This window comes from Alternaria triticimaculans (genome assembly GCF_023758025.1).
Source record: "Alternaria triticimaculans strain BMP 0046 chromosome Unknown scaffold_9, whole genome shotgun sequence".
NCBI classification, from domain to species: Eukaryota; Fungi; Ascomycota; class Dothideomycetes; order Pleosporales; family Pleosporaceae; genus Alternaria; species Alternaria triticimaculans.
In genome coordinates, this window is record NW_026055966.1 from 612,093 (window position 1) to 632,090 (window position 19,998).

At 53.5% G+C, this 19,998-nt stretch overlaps 4 protein-coding genes across 4 annotated transcripts; 3 read left to right on the top strand and 1 right to left on the bottom strand.

Moving 5' to 3' along the window:
• Positions 1-3,429: 3,429 nt before the first annotated feature.
• Positions 3,430-7,712, top strand: J4E78_006644 (uncharacterized protein; the record flags this gene model as incomplete). Its single annotated transcript, XM_049367254.1, has 3 exons — positions 3,430-5,622; positions 5,669-6,277; positions 6,693-7,712. The coding sequence occupies 3 exons, from the start codon at positions 3,430-3,432 to the stop codon at positions 7,710-7,712; spliced, it is 3,822 nt and encodes a 1,273-aa protein (XP_049221001.1).
• A 2,381-nt stretch (positions 7,713-10,093) lies between these two features.
• J4E78_006645 (uncharacterized protein) lies at positions 10,094-14,945 on the top strand (the record flags this gene model as incomplete). Its single annotated transcript, XM_049367255.1, has 3 exons — positions 10,094-12,926; positions 12,981-14,601; positions 14,660-14,945. The coding sequence occupies 3 exons, from the start codon at positions 10,094-10,096 to the stop codon at positions 14,943-14,945; spliced, it is 4,740 nt and encodes a 1,579-aa protein (XP_049221002.1).
• A 400-nt stretch (positions 14,946-15,345) lies between these two features.
• J4E78_006646 (uncharacterized protein) lies at positions 15,346-16,743 on the bottom strand (the record flags this gene model as incomplete). Its single annotated transcript, XM_049367256.1, has 1 exon — positions 15,346-16,743. One exon carries the CDS (start codon positions 16,741-16,743, stop codon positions 15,346-15,348), a length of 1,398 nt encoding a protein of 465 aa, XP_049221003.1.
• Positions 16,744-17,974: 1,231 nt separating this feature from the next.
• Positions 17,975-18,953, top strand: J4E78_006647 (uncharacterized protein; the record flags this gene model as incomplete). The annotated part of the gene is made up of 3 exons (XM_049367257.1): positions 17,975-18,532; positions 18,587-18,700; positions 18,753-18,953. 3 exons carry the CDS (start codon positions 17,975-17,977, stop codon positions 18,951-18,953), a joined length of 873 nt encoding a protein of 290 aa, XP_049221004.1.
• Positions 18,954-19,998: the final 1,045 nt, after the last annotated feature.

A 19,998-nucleotide genomic window follows, 5' to 3' on the forward strand; every position in this document is an offset into this window, starting at 1 on the left:
GGAAAGATTGGACAGATATCTGCAGCTTGCACCGGGGTGGAGCATGTAGATCAAGGAATTAACGTAGGCTTCTACAGTCTATCATACCAGGTGATTGTTCTTCCCCTTGAACAGGAGTGATCTATTCTCGTCCCGACTACGATCCGCCACCATACGGCATCGCACTTTGAGCAATACATCGAGGTCAAAAGGGTCTTCAGCAACTTGCTGTAAACAACTATGGGCAACCACTTTGATAGCCTTGTAACAGTCACCCAACATCTAGAACACGCTCGCACTCCAACGATAGGTGGCAAAATCAGGACGACGTACTCTTAGGGGCCGATCGTTTCCTAGACAATAGCACGAACACAGATGGTTGGTCCATCAGGAACTCCAGGCAATCTCCTTCATCAAGCCTATCTGTACCGATGAGAAAGCAGGATAAACGAATCATCATTGACGAAGACTTAAGCAAGAAAAGATTAGTTGATAAACGACAAACCATCACCTTTCCTGACCCATACTCGACGAGTAAAAGGTCAAGAACCAACAATACGCAGCTTTACCTCATAGTCCACGACTCAAGGGTTCCTGTGTCACAACAAGTAGTCTACAGGTGATTTCAACCCCCTAGAACTCATGTCGTAGAGTAAGTGTGGGACTGACGTTACCTACATGTCGCATCGATGGTATTCAGCGGAAAAGTATCTGCATGCAGAAATACCCAACGAATACAAAGAAGGAAATAACAGCAACGAGGAAGAGCAAACCAGGGATGGTTTCAAGGATGGCGTTCGATGCATCGAGGGCAGGAGTGGCGTGCCGGCTGTGCGCAGGTATTGTCGTCTTGCAGCCGAGATGCAGTGGTGTAGGCAGAGGAAGACGGAACAAGTGATGCGATGTGAATGAGGGCCCAGAATCAAACTCAGGCAGCAACCGCGGTGATCAACTTATCAGCCCACCAATATACACACCCAAAGTCCCTCGCGAAAAGACTTCAAGTTCGAGCGCGAAGCCCACAAGAATCAGGCAGCATGCGAGATGGTTGTTTTGTCTGCCCGCGAACAGGCTAACTGTGCCGTTGGTTGTTTTACGGCATATGTGTGCAGAAGATGAGGGAAGGAACAGATAGTGTTCTTGTTTACAGGCTGGGGCTCTTTTGCTACTGAGCCAGTCACTTGACTGGCTTCTGGTCTCGAACACTCTCCATGCGAGAACGGACGCACTGTGGACTTGGTATAGTGGTGTGTAGCGAGCGCAGTCGGATCTGCATGGACCCGCGTAGACCCAGCTACCACCAGCATCTCCGCTGCGAAGAGCGTGAGTCTATGAGGGGCGAAGGAAGGCGGTAGCGACTCACCGTGTTTTGAACGGAGTGTGAAGGCATTGTGCCAGGTCTATTGGCTTGCTCGTATATGGGGTTTATGTCCACCACAACACGGCTTTCGCTGATCTTATGGAAGCTATCTTGATGTGACTTCTAACGAATAGAGTACAGCCTCACTCATGCACGTCACAAAAAGAGAAGTATGTTCTATGCAGGTGTCGACATCCTCCAGTCGAGGCATCATCGACATCAAGTCCCACTAGATCTCACTCGTTCTGGCGATCGAACAGGAAGGAGGCAGAATGAGGGCGAAGAAGAAAGACACATAACCACAACCACAACCACCCGGGTTATCATCGGGTAAACCCCCAACACTCCACATACTCTCAGCCCTAGCTAGCCCGATATCAGCCAACTGTGCGGCACGTGCCGTGCATGGCGATCTGCCGATTCCCAACCATGAAACTATTGGACGGAAGACTACTTCCTCGAACGCCCCAGTGGCGATTCTAGAAGAAGCTGAAGGTGTCGTGCATGAAGGATATCGTAGATCGGGTGCTGATCGACGGGCACCCATGGAGGTTGCCTTTGCTTTTTTAAGGCAGCATACTATGAGTTTGGTATAGCTTCGCAAAAGCAAGGGTTTGACTATACTCTGGGGATAAGTGTTTTGGTGTTGCTGATGTCTAGTGTAGCGTTGTACTACGGGCTGCTGTGCGAGATGCCATGTGGTGTGTGAGTAACATGGATGAACCTGTGGATAGCTACAGAAGTCTGTTTACGATAAGCTACACATGCTGACCCTTGCCATATCATATCCATAGTGACTTTAGGCGTACCAAACTTGATGCTGTATGTAGCTTTCCGTGCTTGTGAGGAATACGAGGTTCGGGTAGTACGGCGCATGCGGACATGGATTCGGCTGTATGCGCAGTCAATAGAAGCTGGAAAGAAGTTGAGTCGATCAGATAGCGCACTTCGCGGCGTTGAAAACGCATAGAGTGTAGCCAAACTATACCATCTTTCTTTTATATTGATGTGCAGTGCGGTGATACACTAAGATCTGGTTGCGGTCGAGTCGAGCATGCAGATGGCGTAAGCAGGCATATATGTTGCACGACGTACAGTCGAGGTCTGCGGAAGAAAGTCTGTCTAAGATGGTCTGGATGCAGGCCTTGACGAGATCTTCGTATACCGAAACATCTCCGGATTGTCAAAGAACCCTTCCAACGTATCTGGGAGGGAGGGATGTGACGGGGTCGGCCGGAACGGCGCGAGGCGTAATCCGGCTGTTTGCATCAGACGTTCTTGTCTGGTTTCTTTGAAGTCAGTCTTGCAAGAAATCCTTGAGGCCGGCAACGAGCAATGTGGTAGACTCCGTGGGTGAATTCATGCACTCCTCATCCGGCTATGAGAATTAGGTTTATTCACCCTCTTGTTGCCCTTCTTGGTCGACACGATGGGAGCGCCGAGAAGACCTTCTCCAGGGTCGGTTTCCCTGTGTTGTCTTGACTAAAACTAACGCGGTAGTCATGCTCGCGTCGTTCCAGTCGACAAGTAGAATTGTAGACGAGGATTTGATAGCACTGAAGATGGATAGGCCCTTTTCCGAATGTCGAGGTCGCGTTGCTTCCACATTTGGTGCAGGTTTCTGTCCAAGGTGTCATAGATACGAAGACAAGCTCTGAACGTTCGCTTCCACCAACACCCGATGAGTACCTGTGAGTTACCATCGCTACCAATTGCCATGTGAACTGCGAGACCAGTGAGTCTTCTTGTCCTGGCGATGACCTGGCTCGCTGTCATTGGTATCGACCTTCACAGGCCAGGCAGGCGAAAACATCTGGCCCAAGGCAATCAGGCCACCTAGGTGGAGTATTAGATCATAGACCTCTATTGAAGGTGTGGCGCATTGTTCCTGCAGACTTTAATCCAGAATGAAATCGTTGGAAGCACTTTCACCTAGATGGGTTGTTGAGGGTACGAGGTTGGTGGTGGCCGGGGTCCGCTTAATGTTGGTGCTTCCCGATCCTCGGTTCGACCCGAACACGTCGCGACTGCCCAGCACCACTTCGAGCAATACACGATGCACTCAACCAGCAACTTCAGCCCCTCACGCCATGAACGGGGCAGAAACACGGATATACGGTGAATTGCATACGACGGGCCAGCTCCCCACGCCTTCCTCGACGCCCGAACCGGACGATGTGGCACCTCCGAGGGGCCGCCGCGCCCATGAAGCCAAAAGCGAGGAACCGCTGCAGAACATGACGAATGGCGCCAAAGCCGAGCCAAACAGCGCAATCAGCTCCAGTGCGCCGAGCAGGAGGCCCAGCGTGCACGAAGAGGCCATTCTCTCCGACACCAGCGAGAAGATACGGCCTATCAAGCGGCCTGGAGACGGGCGGCGGAGGAGCAGCGTTTCCGAGCACGAGAAGATTCTCAAACTCAGTCCCCGCCAGATCCAGGAACTCACGAGCGAGCCTGCGAGCATTCCCATCCGAGCAGCCACGCCGATTCTCGAAGACGAGCTGGAAGACGCCACGCCGCTGGAAGATGGCGATGGCCAGGGCAGCAACAAGCTCTTGGGCGTCGTGCTGGAGCGGCCGGTGGAGCTCAATGGTGAATCGAGGAGAGAGAAGGAAGTCGTCCTGATCAAGACACCTGCAACCGAATTGCGCAACGGCCGCCCGGTGCTTTCCTCACGATCCGTCACTACGCCCTCGCTCCCACGAAGGACCACGTCAAGGTCGCGATCACGCACACACAACCAGACACAAGAGACAGAGGACCGGAGACATAGCAGGCATATCCCTCCGCCGTTGAGTCTGGACCACAGAGATGGCACGTCCAAGGGCCACGACAGACACAAGGAGACACGCGAGATACGTGAGCAGGTCTCTCCGACACCAATCGCTCTCCCGTTGCCGCCAATGTCGATGCCTACCTTTCTTTCCCTAGAACTCTCCGCCAGCCGTCCCTCTCCATTGTACATATACCGGCCCGCGACGACAGACTTTCCCTACGAAACATCCGAGATAAAGTACGAGCGCTTGCTCAACTTCCTAAGGATACCACTGAAGATCGAGGGCATACTTGGATTTGGAGCGCTGGCTTGTCTGGATGCATGGATGCACGTCTTGACAATTCTGCCCCTTCGCTTTCTGCTCGCCATTGCCATTTTGGTCAAATGGTGGGGCTCAGTCATTGTGAAAGAGTTTCGCCATCTCTGGGCTTTTGTCTACGACGGTCTTCCTCGCCTTTGGCAGCGCAGGAAGCAGACCGATGGCCCTACGCCTTTACCAACACCTGCTGAGGAGGTGCCTCCGTCCATGTCGCGGAAGCCATCATCTTCTACCGTTCCCTCGGCCAATATGACGGCCAGGCAGAATCCTCAGATGTCGACGACATTCAAGTTTCCAGACATGAACGAGCTCAGGGCGCGCCGGCCTCGAAACTCCCGATTCCGTCACCGCCGTACCAAGTCCACGCCTTCTACACTACAACCCAGCCACAAAGCAGACATACTGAAAGGTCTACTGGTCATTGCCAGCTGCTTCGTCTTGATGCGCTTCGACGCGAGTCGCATGTATCATGGCATTCGTGGACAGTCAGCTATCAAGCTGTACGTCATCTACAACGTCCTCGAGGTCTGTGATCGCCTGCTCTCAGCCGTCGGTCAAGATGTGCTGGAATGCCTCTTTTCTCGCGAGACGCTGGACCGTAATCCCGACGGCAGAAGCAAGGTCCTCCGTCCATTTGGAATGTTCGCACTTGCACTGGTATACACCGTCGCCCACGCTACAGCGCTGTTCTACCAAGTGATAACGCTGAACGTGGCCGTCAACTCCTATTCCAACGCACTACTGACGCTCTTGATGTCCAACCAATTCGTCGAAATCAAGGGCACGGTGTTCAAGAAATTTGAGAAGGAGAACCTTTTCCAGATTACCTGCGCAGATATCGTAGAGCGTTTCCAGCTCTGGCTCATGCTTCTCATCATTGCAATGCGCAACGTTGTCGAAGTAGGTGGCTTGAGTATCCAAAGCAGCGACACCTCTTGGACAGCCATGTTCACTGGATCTGCCAACTCGTCTTCTGCGACCGCGTTCAAGGCTACGAGTATCATACCTATGAGCTTTACTATCTTCCCAAAGTACATTGCACAGGTACTCAACCCGTTCCTGCTGGTGTTGGGTAGCGAGATGTTTGTCGATTGGCTGAAGCATGCGTACATTACCAAGTTCAATCAGTACAAGCCAGAGGTGTATAGCAAGTTCTTTGACGTTCTGGCAAAGGACTACTATTCTAATGTAAGCCGTCAAATCCTAGTATACTTTGCTAGCTAACACTTCACAGGCTTTTGCTGACGCGGACTTGACACGACGTCTTGGTCTGCCAGTTATACCACTGTCATGCCTCTTCATACGTGCTGCCATCCAAACCTACCACATGTTCATTGCGATGCACATGCCGCCCCCCCTCCACACCACATCAACATCCCTCTCTTCGGACCCGACATCCTCCCCCACAACGACCGCAGCACTAGCCCACATCGACCACGTCTTCCGCCGCGCCCTAGGTCGCTCCTCCTTCGGTGCCGGCATCCCCTCCCAAGCCTGGTACAACCCCCTCTCCTACACCCTCGACGACCTCATCGCCGGCTCAACCATGCTCATCGTCTTCCTCGTCGGCTACCTCATCTTCCTCGCTTTCAAACTCATTCTCGGCATGCTCCTCCTATCCGTCAGCCGCAAACGATACCACGGTATGCAGGAACGAGAGAAGATGAATGTGGAGACAGGGGGTAAGAGAATCGGGGGATGGGGCGTTGTGGATGTAGACGAGGAGAAGAGGAAGGTGATTTACGATGATGATCCTGAGACGCTGAAGAGACTGAGGGAGAGGGATGAAAAGGGCAGGAAGAAGGAGCAGGAGGAAAGGGAGAGAGGGACGAGCTTTGGGCATGTTAGTCGGTATGCGATGGTTGCTAAGAGGATTTGGTGATTGGGGTAATTGTATGTTGTATATTATCAACTGATCAATCATTTTTCAAGACTTTCTCCATACATACGCCAAATTACTGATGCTGGAGAGCACTCGCAATGGTACCTTGATCTGGGTGAGGGGCTGCTTACCAGCGGAAAGTCCTGCCGAGGTTAGATGATTGGTGCAGCACGCTAGCGGCACGACTTCCATCCGTAACGGCCGCAACGGCCGCAACATCCCCCATAACATATATACATCGATCACAAGCTTTATCATTGGAGATCCGTCATCTTAAAATCAACGCACTACATCAGCGCCGCCTGCTAACCCTTCAAACACCAATCTGACACTTTCGCCACACCCAACACACGTCAAACCTCTCCATCCAACCAAGATGACCAACCAACCCAATCCCCCACAAAAGCCCTTCATGGAGCAACTAGCCCTACGCCAAACCGGCGAAAACGAATTCGAAATGATCAACTTCCCTCAGAAAATGGGCAATCCACTAGACATTGCCTACGGCGGCTACACCATCGCCGTAGCCTGCAAAGCAGCCTGTCTCACCGTACCAGATGGCTACAACCTCTACTCCCTCCAAGGGAACTACCTAGGCCCTGCATACACCGACCGACCTCTCCGAGCCAGCGTACGAGTAGTACGCCAAACCCGCACCTTTGCAACGCGCCAAGTCGAAGTAAGCCAAACGACCACTCCCAAAGAAGGCCAGAAAGAAGAAAGCAGAATATGTCTCCTCGCAACCGCCGATTTCATCATCAGCTCACCCACGTCCCTCCTATCCTACTCCCAAACACACACCCACCCCGACTGGCGCGACTGTCCTACACCGGAGGCGGCCTTCACCGCGCTCGTGGAGAAAGGCACGGTCCCATTAAAGCTGAAGCAAGCCCACGAAAAGGGCTTCAATCTAATCTCGCACTTCTACGACCAACGCCTCGTCCCCGACAGCGTCTTCACCCAGAACCTCTACGGCATCGCCGCCTCAGCACCGCACACCCAAGACACCCTCCCTCCATCGGAGCGCAGCACCGCGGACTGGATCCGCAGCAAAGAACATCTCCCTACTGCTACCGACAACATGACTTCCCTGACCTTTCTCATGGATCTAGGCATTGCATTCTTACCCCTCTCGTTCAATCATATGTGGTTTGGGGACGCGAGTGCGGTGTCTAGTTTGGATTTCTCCTTAAGGTTGTTTGTGGATACGGAGGAGTTGAAATTGGATGAGGGGTGGTTGCTGAGGGAGTTGAGGTGTAAGGTTGCGGGGGAGGGCAGGAGTTTTGGCGAGGGTTGGGTTTGGGATGAGGGGGGGAGGTGTGTGGCGCATATGACGCAGCAGTGTATTTTGAGGCCGCTGGCGAAGAAGAAGGGGGAGGGGAAGGAGAAGTTGTGAGGGCTATGTGGCAGCTGAAATCTAGACGTGCACGTGTACATTGTAGACGATCTGTGACTTGTAACTAAGGCGCAATGGTGATCTAGTACAGGATGATTGGAATTAATTTTAATTGTGCTAGCTGTATGCTAAAGGGCGCTGTTGTTGTAAAATCAGGTTGGAATTTTCCGTATGCATTTATGCGTGGGTGCCTTATAGATGTTCAGTCTGCAAAATCTTCTATAATGTCCACTCTCATGCGGTACGGGAGAAGATAGATAGCGATACATAGTGAGAAAGGCTTCCTCAGACGTGCCGTCGGTTGTCTCGATAAGCTCATCAGCACTACCCCAGGCCGTCCCGCAACGTTAGAGATATATCTGGGTGGAATCGGACCGACGGATCTGTGCGGAGGGAAGATGCAATAGTAAGCCGGACCCCTTCATGTCCCCGACTGCGGATGCTACGACGTATATAGGTCTCTCACGTCCCGGTAGTCTTGGACACATTCAGCGGGCTGATCCTGCATTCGCTACCTGTCGAGATGCACTCAGCGGTTCGGGTAAGAGCATCGCCATGTCGATTCTTCGGTAGCGGTCTCGACGGGCTGCACAGCATGAGACCGGTGGGAATTGATGAACGCCTGAGTAAGGTTGCTACTGTTATATAGGCTCCAGTGTCGCACTCTTGGCCATCTTGTTGTATTCGCGATAAGTTGGGCAACGGCTGGCCACACTGACAATGTTGAATCGCTGCCTGACGCCGTGCTGGAATGAAATCGTCACATGGTTGAGGAATACCCGACGTCTGCAGATAAGAGGCCAAGTACTGACTGAACCTATCGCAAGTCCAGTAGCTCGATCGATGGCTTGATGACTGCCTAGATGACTGTGAGTGGCATAATATTACCCGGAGCGTAACATGCCAGCGCTGACCGGCATAAAGCAGTCGTAAGATGCACACCGTTTAAACGGCATACAACGAGCTCGAAAAAGCGCGCACAGTCAGCAGTACATACCAACAACATACCGCGCGCGCATTTGAGGTATATGTCGACAGACCAGCCCCCGGCGATCGGAAAGGCCAAGATCCGCTATCCTCGCCGTATCCCGGGGACCAACGACCTCACAGACCCTCTCTTGCGGCACGACGATAAGCAGCCGCAGTCAGCAGTGGAGATTCCAGAATCAGTATCGAGAAGCAACGGGACCCGGAAGCCTTTTGAACCAGCACCGTGCCGCGCACATGGCAGGTGTCAGGGTAGGGCTGAACGTCTTCCGGTCCCACGGAAGACGCTACATCCGCCGCCGAATCGCGCTAGAAAGATGGTGCAAGCACAAACACCCGGGCAACCTTGAAAAGCCACCACAACACCACGAAACGGCAGGTCGAACCGGATGCAGAGCCAACACCGAGCAGATGGCCACGCAACCACTCCGGGGGCTGGATCCACTCTGCCTTCACCCTGAATCTCGCGATCTGCGATTTTCGTCCGCTGTGCTTGTGCGAGGGAGGGGTCTGGGGCTCTTTCGTTTGGGAGGGGCGTACCGGGGTGCGTTTGATTGGCGCGGTATGCAAGCATGCGCAGGGGAAACGGAGATGCACGACGTCAAGATGAGGTACAGTGTTGATGTGTTTGTTTCTGTCGGTTGCGTGCAGTGTTGCGATGGCGTGTGCAGCCCTCGATTGCCTGAGACAGTCGATTGTAAGACCTTCTTTTTCTCTAGGGGTCTGGCGGGGATTCGCTTTCTCTTTCGCTTATCGCAGAGCGCAAATGGCTGCATGTGAGCTTGGCCAAGGCTTAGGGGCAGCCGCGGGCGTTGGTCGGACGAACTAGCTCGGATATGGTGCTGTGTACAGAGGACAGTGTACAGTACTCCGTGGGCGATGCAGGTTCCACCACTGTGGTTACCAGAGAGGGCACTCGGAGCCGCATGGCCGAACGGCGATCGACGACGACGGACGTAACTTTGTTCGGACCGTTCTTCGCGAAACGACAGTGGTGGATGTAGAATGAGTCGAAATCGCGTGGCCGTAGTGTGCTAGTCGTGATTGGCTGTTGGACCTTCTGGATACCGTATCCACGCCGTATCTGAGGCGTGACACTAGCCCACTCGATGCAAGCGAACCGGAGACGGGCAGGCAGGCCATCCGGCGCGCTGGTGCTCGCCAGCCAAGCCGTCAGTCCGCCGCCCGCTGGACCAAATCCTTTACTGGGGCGGCGCCTGGGTCCTCATTAGCAGTAGCTGCTGCTACCTTTATTATCATCTACCTCATCCCCCCCGGCCTGGCCTTGTTGTCCTTGCCATACAAACTCTACTACCTTTTTAATACCTGTCCCTCTTTGCATTTCTCCTTCGCCTGACTAATCTCTGCCCCCAAGTGGCGATATCTCGCCCACCATGAGTCTAGTCGGCAATTTCACAACCAACATGGACCGCGAGGCTGTATCCGGCGGCGTTCCACCACCAGAGATGGGCGGCAGACAGCCTTCCCACTACAACGACAACGAGCAAGCAGAGTCAGATGCATCCACAATAGCAGCTGTCGAGGGCTCGCCCCAAAGTCACAACAACCACACCGACCGCAAGGATGGATCTTACAACACACATGACGCCGACGAAATCGCCGAGGCTGCTCGGAGAGAAGAGGCCGTTCACCAATTGGCCCGCAGACTTACCTCGCAGAGTCAACAATCTGCAGCAAACCAAAACCCCTTCAACGCGGCACCCAATTCCGCTCTAGACCCCCATGGCGAGCACTTCAACGCACGAGCATGGACCAAGGCTATGCTGAACCTACAGCTGAATGACGAGAATGCGCCTCCTACACGAACTGCGGGTGTATCTTTCCGCGATCTCAACGTCCACGGTTTCGGAACCGACACCGATTACCAAAAGACTGTTGGCAACGTGTGGTTAGATGGACCTGCGTTTGTCAAGAAGATCATGGGTGACAAGGGCCGCAAGATCGACATTTTGCAGCACTGTGATGGTTTGGTCGAGGCTGGCGAGATGTTGGTCGTTCTTGGACCTCCTGGATCTGGTTGCTCGACTTTCCTCAAGACTATTACTGGAGAGACGCACGGCTTTGTCGTCGACTCAAGCTCGCACATCAACTACCAGGGTGTCAGCCCAGAGCTCATGAACAAGAATTACCGCGGTGAAGCCATCTACACTGCCGAAGTCGATGTTCATTTCCCCATGATGACTGTTGGAGAGACTCTTTACTTTGCTGCTCAAGCTCGTCGGCCAAGGAACATTCCAGGCGGCGTCAGTGTAAAGCAGTACGCCGAGCACCAGCGCGATGTCATCATGGCCTTGTATGGAATTTCTCACACCGTCAACACTCGCGTCGGTAACGACTTCCTTCGTGGTGTCTCTGGTGGAGAGCGGAAGCGTGTTACCATCGCCGAAGCCTCCCTCAGCAGAGCGCCACTGCAAGCGTGGGACAACTCCACCCGTGGTCTTGATTCCGCCAACGCCATCGAGTTCTGCAAGACCCTCCGCATGGAGACTGAGATCAACGGCACCACCGCCTGTGTCGCCATCTACCAGGCACCTCAGGCTGCCTACGACCTCTTCGACAAGGTACTTGTGCTCTACGAGGGTCGCCAAATCTTCTTCGGAAAGACCACCGACGCGAAGGCCTTCTTCGTCAACATGGGTTTCCTCTGCCCTGACCGTCAGACCGATGCCGATTTCTTGACTTCTATGACCAGCCCTTTGGAGCGTATTGTTCGCGAGGGCTTCGAGAACCGTGTCCCACGCACTCCGGATGAATTCGCGCAGCGTTGGGCCGAGTCTGCAGAGCGAGCAGCTCTCCTTCAAGAGATCGAAGCCTACGAGCAAAAGTACCCCATTGGTGGCGAGGCTGGCCAGCGCTTCAAGGAATCGCGCCAGCTGCAGAAGGCCAAGGGTCAGCGCGAGAAGTCCCCATACACTCTCTCGTACATGCAGCAGGTTAAGCTTTGCTTGTGGCGAGGCTTCGTTCGCTTGAAGGCTGACCCCAGTATCACCATCACGCAACTCATCGCCAACTCCATCATGGGTCTTGTCATCTCGTCCGTCTTCTACAACCTCCAGCCTACCACTTCCAGTTTTTACTCTCGATCCGCCCTTCTCTTCTTCGCCATCCTGATGAACGCTTTCGGTTCCGCCCTCGAGATTCTGACCCTTTACGCTCAACGTCCCATTGTTGAAAAGCACTCTCGTTACGCCTTGTACCACCCGTCCGCTGAAGCCTTTGCCAGTATGTTGACCGACATGCCATACAAGATTGTCAACTCCATCACCTTCAACCTGGTCCTGTACTTCATGACGAACCTCCGACGAGAGCCCGGCAACTTCTTCTTCTTCGTCCTCATCTCCTTCACATTGACGCTCGTCATGTCTATGTTCTTCCGTTCCATCGCCTCTCTGTCCCGCTCTCTTGTCCAGGCTCTCGCACCCGCTGCCATCCTCATCCTGGGTCTCGTCATGTACACTGGTTTCGCTATCCCTCCCAGCTACATGCTGGGCTGGTCCAAGTGGATCCGCTACATCAACCCTGTCAGTTACGGTTTCGAGGCCCTCATGGTCAACGAGTTCCACAACAGGCAATTTGAGTGCAACGAGTTCATTCCTTTCGGCCCCGGCTACGAAGACGTTTCTGGTGTTCAACAAGCTTGCAGGACCATCGGCTCTGTTCCCGGACAGCCATTCGTTAGTGGTGATGCTTACATCAACTCGGCCTTCAACTACTACGCAAAGAACAAGTGGCGCAACTTCGGCATCATGTGGGTCTTCATGTTCGGTCTCATGGGTGTCTACCTCGCTGGTACTGAGTTCATCACCGCCAAGAAGTCCAAGGGCGAAGTCCTTGTATTCCAGCGTAGCCACAAGCTCCCTGCGCCCAAGAGCAAGTCCGAAGAGGATCTGGAAGCCGCTCAACCTGCACGCAATGCCTCTGTTCAGAACAGCTCCGACGACATCGCCATCATCGAACGCCAAACCGCCATCTTCCAGTGGGAGGACGTCTGCTACGATATCACTATCAAGAAGGAGCCTCGCCGAATTCTCGACCACGTTGATGGATGGGTCAAGCCGGGTACTTTGACTGCGCTTATGGGTGTCTCTGGTGCTGGTAAAACGACTCTCTTGGATTGCTTGGCTACACGTACTACTATGGGTGTCATTACCGGTCAGATGCTGGTCGATGGCAAGCCTCGTGACGACTCTTTCCAGCGCAAGACAGGTATGTCTCCATACTATCGCTAACATTAGGAACACACACTAACTACGCATTCAGGTTACGCTCAGCAGCAAGATCTCCATCTCTCCACCTCGACCGTCCGTGAAGCCCTCACCTTCTCCGCCGTCCTCCGTCAACCCGCACACGTCTCTCGTCAAGAGAAGGTCGAATACGTCGAGGAAGTTATCAAGCTTCTGGAGATGACTGAATACGCTGATGCCATCGTCGGTGTTCCCGGTGAAGGTCTCAACGTTGAGCAGCGCAAGCGTCTTACTATCGGTGTCGAACTGGCTGCTAAGCCTGCTCTCCTTCTCTTCTTGGACGAACCCACCTCTGGACTCGACTCGCAAACCTCTTGGGCTATTCTCGATCTCTTGGACAAGTTGAAGAAGAACGGTCAGGCTATTCTCTGCACCATCCACCAGCCTAGTGCCATGTTGTTCCAACGCTTCGATCGTCTTCTCTTCTTGGCCCGTGGTGGACGCACTGTCTACTATGGAGACGTCGGTGAAAACTCGCACGTCCTAGTCGATTACTTCGTTCGCAACGGTGGTCCTCCTTGCCCGCCTGCCGCCAACCCTGCTGAATGGATGTTGGAAGTCATTGGTGCCGCTCCCGGTTCGCACACAGACATCGACTGGCACCAGACCTGGCGCGACTCCGCTGAGTACCGTGAGGTCAAGCGCCATCTCGCCGAACTCAAGTCCGAACGCGGCCAAGCCGAGGCTCTTCAACGCACCATGTCTGCTCAAAAGCGAGAGGACAAGGCTGCCTACCGCGAGTTCGCCGCACCTTTCATGGTTCAACTTCGCGAGACCATGTCCCGTGTCTGGACGCAGTACTGGCGCACACCCTCGTACATCTACTCCAAGACCTTCCTCTGCACGCTCTCGGCTCTCTTCATCGGTTTCTCCCTCTTCCAGATGCCCAACACGCAGACTGGTCTCCAGAACCAAATGTTCGGTATCTTCATGTTGCTGACAATCTTCGGTCAATTGGTTCAACAGATCATGCCTCACTTCGTCACTCAGCGTGCTCTGTACGAGGTCCGCGAACGCCCCAGTAAGACCTACTCTTGGAAGGCCTTCATGATCTCCAACATTGCTGTCGAACTCCCATGGAACTCGCTCATGGCCGTGATCATCTACTTCTGCTGGTACTACCCCATTGGCCTGTACAACAACGCAGCGCAAACCGACAAGGTCACCTACCGTGGTTTCCAATTCTTCCTCTTCGTCTGGATGTTCCTGATCTTCACGTCGACATTCACGCACATGGTCATCGCTGGTATCGACTCCGCTGAGACTGGTGGCAACATTGCCAACTTGATGTTCTCGCTCTGCTTGATCTTCTGTGGTGTCCTCGCCCAGCCTTCCACCTTCCCCCGCTTCTGGATCTTCATGTACCGCGTCTCGCCCTTTACATACATGGTGTCTGGATTGCTGTCTGTCGGCCTCGCCAACGCGAATGTGCAGTGCGCGCAGAACGAGTTGATTCACTTCGACCCTCGCGAAGGCGAAAGCTGCGGTCAATACATTGAGGCCTGGAAAGCATCTGCCGGTGGTAAGATGACCAACCCCGAGGCCATGACCGACTGCAACTTCTGCGCTATCGAGGACACCAATGTTTTCCTCCGCAGCATCTCTTCCGACTACGGCGACGCTTGGCGCAACTTTGGGTAAGTCACTTCTCTCTACGTCTTCCATTTCGAACCTGTTACTAACTCTACCTCACAGTATCCTCTGGGTCTACGTCATCTTCAACGTCGTCGCCGCCCTCGCCTTCTACTACCTCCTCCGCATGCCCAAGCCCAAGAAGGAGAAGAAGAACAAGAAGGAAGTCGGTGCCCACGCCGGCGCCGTTAAGGAGCAGCATCTCGACCAGCCCTCGCACGTCGGCAGCAGCCTCAACTCCAACACCGAGCAACACGCCGAGAAGAACACCGAGACTGCGCGGTACGCTTCCATCACCGGAACGACCACACCGCCGCAGCACGCAACCGAGATCTCAGAAAAAGCATAATCGTCCTTTATGACCCTGCTTTGCTGTTTTTTTCGTACTTTCGTTTTGATGGGCGTTTTCGCTGCATGACGACACATTGGTTGTATACATGTTTGGGTGCGATATCGTTTATACCTTTTTTTCAAGACTTAGATCTACTGTTTCTCATACGCTCAAGCGCTGAGCACATATCTTATCAAGCATGTTTTGTTTCTTACATGTATGTACATACAACCTCACCTAATCCAACAATGGTCCGCTTGCCAGCTTGCGTACCATTACGTTGATATGACTAGAATGTTGAACTTGATGGTTTCTACTAGAAGTGTTTGTGATTGTGAGACATCTGAAATGCCATGTATATCATGTTATGAAGACCAGCGGCATCTAGCCACGATTCTGATGTGATAACTACCCCCATCTACGCAACAGTATCACTCTCACTATGCGCCAACAACCCCGCCCTCTCCCCCCTCTCACTTCCCACGCTCCTCCAAACCGGCTCCTCAGCCCTGCCCATCTCAATCCGCCGCGCAGCCACAAACCCCCAATGCCACGCCAACCCGCTCACAAAACCCACCGCATCATTCTTAAACGTCAGCAGCGCAGCCACCGTAACAAGCATAACCATCCACCTCTCTTTCCTCTCCCTCTCATCCAACTCCTTAACTCTCTTCCCATCCCACGTCATATCCCTCTCCAGCACTCTCAAATCCCTTGCATCGGTATTAATACTCTCCCCCACCTTCGCTAGTTCCACGCCCGCAGCCAGGACCAGCACACCCAGCAGCGCCTTCGGTATATCATGTAACGTGCTGATAATCGCATCCGCCTTCCAAAACGCAATAAGCCCGAGCATGAACTTGATTGCCCCCAGGAAAATGATGCTGCTCCCGCTCCTAGCACCGAATCGGAACTGGCCAGCCAGCCCGCCGGAACCGTGGCACGCGGGCATGGCGCCGAACCAGCAGCCGAGTAGATTGATGGCCGCGACTGAGATGCCTAGTTCTGTTACGGTGGGCGCGGCGGGGTAAGGCGGTGAGGGCAGGAGGTCAGACGATAGCGCTGAGGCGGCGATGACGGAGTTGAGTAAGGTGAGCGGGAGTTGGCCTAGCGATGCTGTTGTTGTTGCTTCGAGGAAGTCTTTGGCCGAGGGATGTAGAATGGGGATTGCGGCGTGTGGTACCTGGACTTTGTCGTTTTGTGGGGAGGCGAAGGAGAGGAAAATGCCGATTAGGAAGATTATCATGGCGTAGGGTACGCGGGGGTAGGGGAATGTGCATAGTAAGAGGGCGACTGCTGCGATGGCTATGAAGAGGTTGTCGCCCCACCATGGTCCCGTCCAGGTAAGTGAGGAAAGAAGTTTTGTCCCTGTGCTTAAGCATAGCGATAGGCCTGCTCCGACTTGAATACCTTTCACCACGGGGATAGGCGTGACGCGATTCGCCCAGTTGATCAATCCTGTGATGCTGAATACACCGACTAGGCCCGCGACCACTAGCCCCGCAGCTGCATTCTGTTCCAGCGTGAATTGGCGTGCGATTGCTACTGCTGCGATGGCTTTCATCGGTTGCACGGGTAGTGGGATGCCGAAGGCGAGGCCTGTGAGTACATTTGCTGCGCCGGTGAAGAGGAGGGTTGAGGGGAGCGATATCGAGTTTGTCAGGACCAGAGTTGTCATGAGCGGGAGCAGTGTGCCTAGATCGCCTAGCGAACCAGATAGTTCAGCCAAAGGTTGCGATTTTATCGTCTCGATGTTGTGCAGCTGGGTGCGGCGGAAGCGCCGCGTCGTGTTGCGGATTTGCTGGAGGAAAGACATGACTCGACACGCTGAAAGCTAGACGCTGGAAATGCAGGACTAAACGCGCAGGAAGGAAATACACAGAGAGACAGGCAAAAGGAGATCTAGGGTAAAGGGATCATGCTGGCAGAGGAAGTCTGTGTACATCGTGGGAGCGGTGGGCAAACACGGAAATGTCGGGTCCATGCTTGATAAGCTCCAGCGCACGCGGGAGCAAACGACGTCATTTCAGCCTCAATCGAGGGTCTCGTGAACCACCTCACCGCCTGGACGTGCGACGCTACAACGCGTATTCCCTGCGGCGGTGTCTTGAAACAGACATGTGCAGATGTACGTGCTCCGAGGGAATCGATGGGTGGGCTGGAAGTTACTGTACAGAGTAGTTTGAGGGTTCCGGTGGCGTGCATGAGGGGGCACAGAGGGCACGACGGCGTTGGACGGTCATTGGATGGATCAGTAGGCGTCGCGTGGAAAGGGCACGAAAGGGCAGCTGTGATCGATGGTTTTGCCAGAAGTTGCCCAACGTGGTGGTTTCGGGTGGTGAGCTTGCAGGGTACGACGACCCCGCCAGGGTTTGTGCAGCCTGTCAAAAGGTAATCCTGCGATCAATAGTGGTTGGGAAGTTGCCTAAGGCGGTTGCTTCGGCATGCAATGCGCATGGGAAGGGCACAGTCGCACAGCTGCAATCGATGGTAGTTTGGAAGTTGCCTGAGTGATGGAGTGGGTTCCTTGTGCTAAACATCTTTCCGATGGGTCAGTAGGAGAATGCGCCAGGCGAGAGCACGGGTACCTGTATGTTTTACCTGCTGAGTTCGAGCATTATAAGCACAAACTATACCAGAAACAATCAGAGTTTCGCGACATCTCTCGACATTCGCTTTCCTGATGCGGTAGCCACATGCGCAGCATAAAAGTCCCTTGAACGAGGTTGTTTCTCTTGGCAGCGGTTAAGATTGCTCGTTCGATCAACTCGGAAACTGCTTGAACCCTGTGCAGTCTCCGGTCCCACTCCAACATCAACGTCATCCACATACGCGCCTCGCTGCATCTGCGACGATGGAATTCCAGCGAATCAGTTCCACATATGCGGCTTTCATGTCGAATGTGGAGAAAATGCGCGTCTATATATTCCATGAGCTTCGGTATTCATGGAAGCTGCTTGCGTCGTCGCTCTTCGACACTTTGCATTCAGACCCTCTCGTACACCAGTCCTTGATCTTTAGGAGATTCTGACGTCCCACGAAGCAAAATGAGTCCATCAGCCATCAATACGGTCACTAGCGCTCTTGCCTCATCCACTACTCAAACATCAACCGCGCAAACACCGACACTCTTCTCTCTCACTGGGAAGACAATCGCCATCACAGGAGGTGGTCGCGGACTCGGGATAACCCTCGCATTCGCTGTCGTGGAAGCAGGCGGACACGCAGCCTGCCTAGACATCCTCCCAGAACCAAGCAACACGGAATGGCAAGCCTTGACGAAGCTTGCTAAACAACTCGGCAGTACAGCGACATACCGCAGATGTGACGTTACTAGCGAAGCGGAAGTCACCCAAGTCCTTGATGAGATATCACGCGAGGCTGATGAGCAAGGCGCGCCATTGAATGGCATGGTCGCATGCGCGGGTATCCAACAAAGAGTTCCAGCGCTCGACTACGAAGCATCAGACTTTGAGCGCATGCTACGAGTGAACGTTGTCGGCGCGTTCATATCGGTCAAAAGAGCTGCGAGGATACTGAAGGACAAGGGCACTGGTGGCTCTATCGTGCTCATCGCTAGTATGTCGGGTCAGGTCGCCAATAGGGTGTGTATATTGCCTCCGTCTTGAAGCATTTAGTGGATCTAACAACAATCTCAGGGTCTTACATGCACGGCCTACAACGCCAGCAAATCAGCTGTGCACCAAATGTGTCGCTCGCTAGCGCAAGAATGGGGCCAGTATGGCATTCGAGTGAACACGCTTTCGCCAGGTGTAAGTCTATTTGCATCTCGCTATCTAGACATCATACTGAATGCATCCACAGTATATCCGAACTGCGATGACCGACGAACTTCTCGCAGCAGATCCAGATGTAGAGAAGACGTGGATGGCTGGCGCACTGCTTGGGAAACTTGGTGTACCGGATGACTTCAAAGCACCCGCAGTGTTCTTGCTAGCAGAAGGGAGTAGATTCATGACTGGTGCCGACCTCAGAGTGGATGGCGGTCATTGCGCGTCTGCCTAAGTTTTCTAAGGTCGGTGTAATCTGCTCAAATCCCCGTTGGCGGTAATGCTGATGTTTGGAGTGGACGACTCATGATCGTAGACCCATGGTTCGCTATTACAATGTATGGTAGAACCCACTATGGGCAAGATCTCAATACTTTTAACACTACTTTCTTCACCCACAATTCCTCTACTACAACACCTCTCACAAAACTCAAAACAACCTTCACACAAAACCTTCGACTTCAAAGTAGCCATGTCAGACGATAACACCTTCACGTCATACGATCAGTCGTTCGACTGCCCACCTTCCTACTCTACGCATGAACATGTGTCATATACTGCATCAGACAACTTCTGCAGCACCGCTTCCCACCCACCAACACACAACACTCACGACCACATCCTCTCCTCACCAGAGCCCGTCCACCATTCATCAAACCACCATTCATCACACCACCATTCCGCACCCAGCGACCCAAACTACGACATCGAAGCCGCATCGCATTTAATAAACGCTTCCAACACTACGAACATCGCCCTCTCCTCGCTGCAGTCAAATGCCGCAGAAGCCCAACGCACAACCCACCTACCAGCAGGTGAGGCCCCACCCCTTTCGCGCAGCACTGCACTCACGACGCCGAAGCGGAAGCCGAATTCTGAGGAAGACATCTGCTGCTGCTGCACTATCGTTCTGGCCTTGGTGATCGTCGTTATCGTCTTGTCTGTACTCATTTTTAAAGCTAAGAAGGATCTAAAAAATGGGAAGGTTCAAGGTGTAAGTGCGGATGGAAGACTGAGTGGCGACTGGAGTGACTTGAACGCCTTGAACGATGCACTAGATGGGCTGTATAGGGGGAATTGGGGGCGTTGAGTGGTCTGCGAGTTGATTTGGTGGAGGTAGAATTTGGGAGGGGGTGGGCTGTAGGAGGCGGAGATGCAGAAGGTGGTCTGTCTAGGTTGACATGTTGCTTTCGACAACGACGGTCAGGTTATTGCAGCTTCAACTTTACTTCAGAGTTTTCCTGATTCCCGACGTCTGTAGTTGTAATTTCATTCCATTA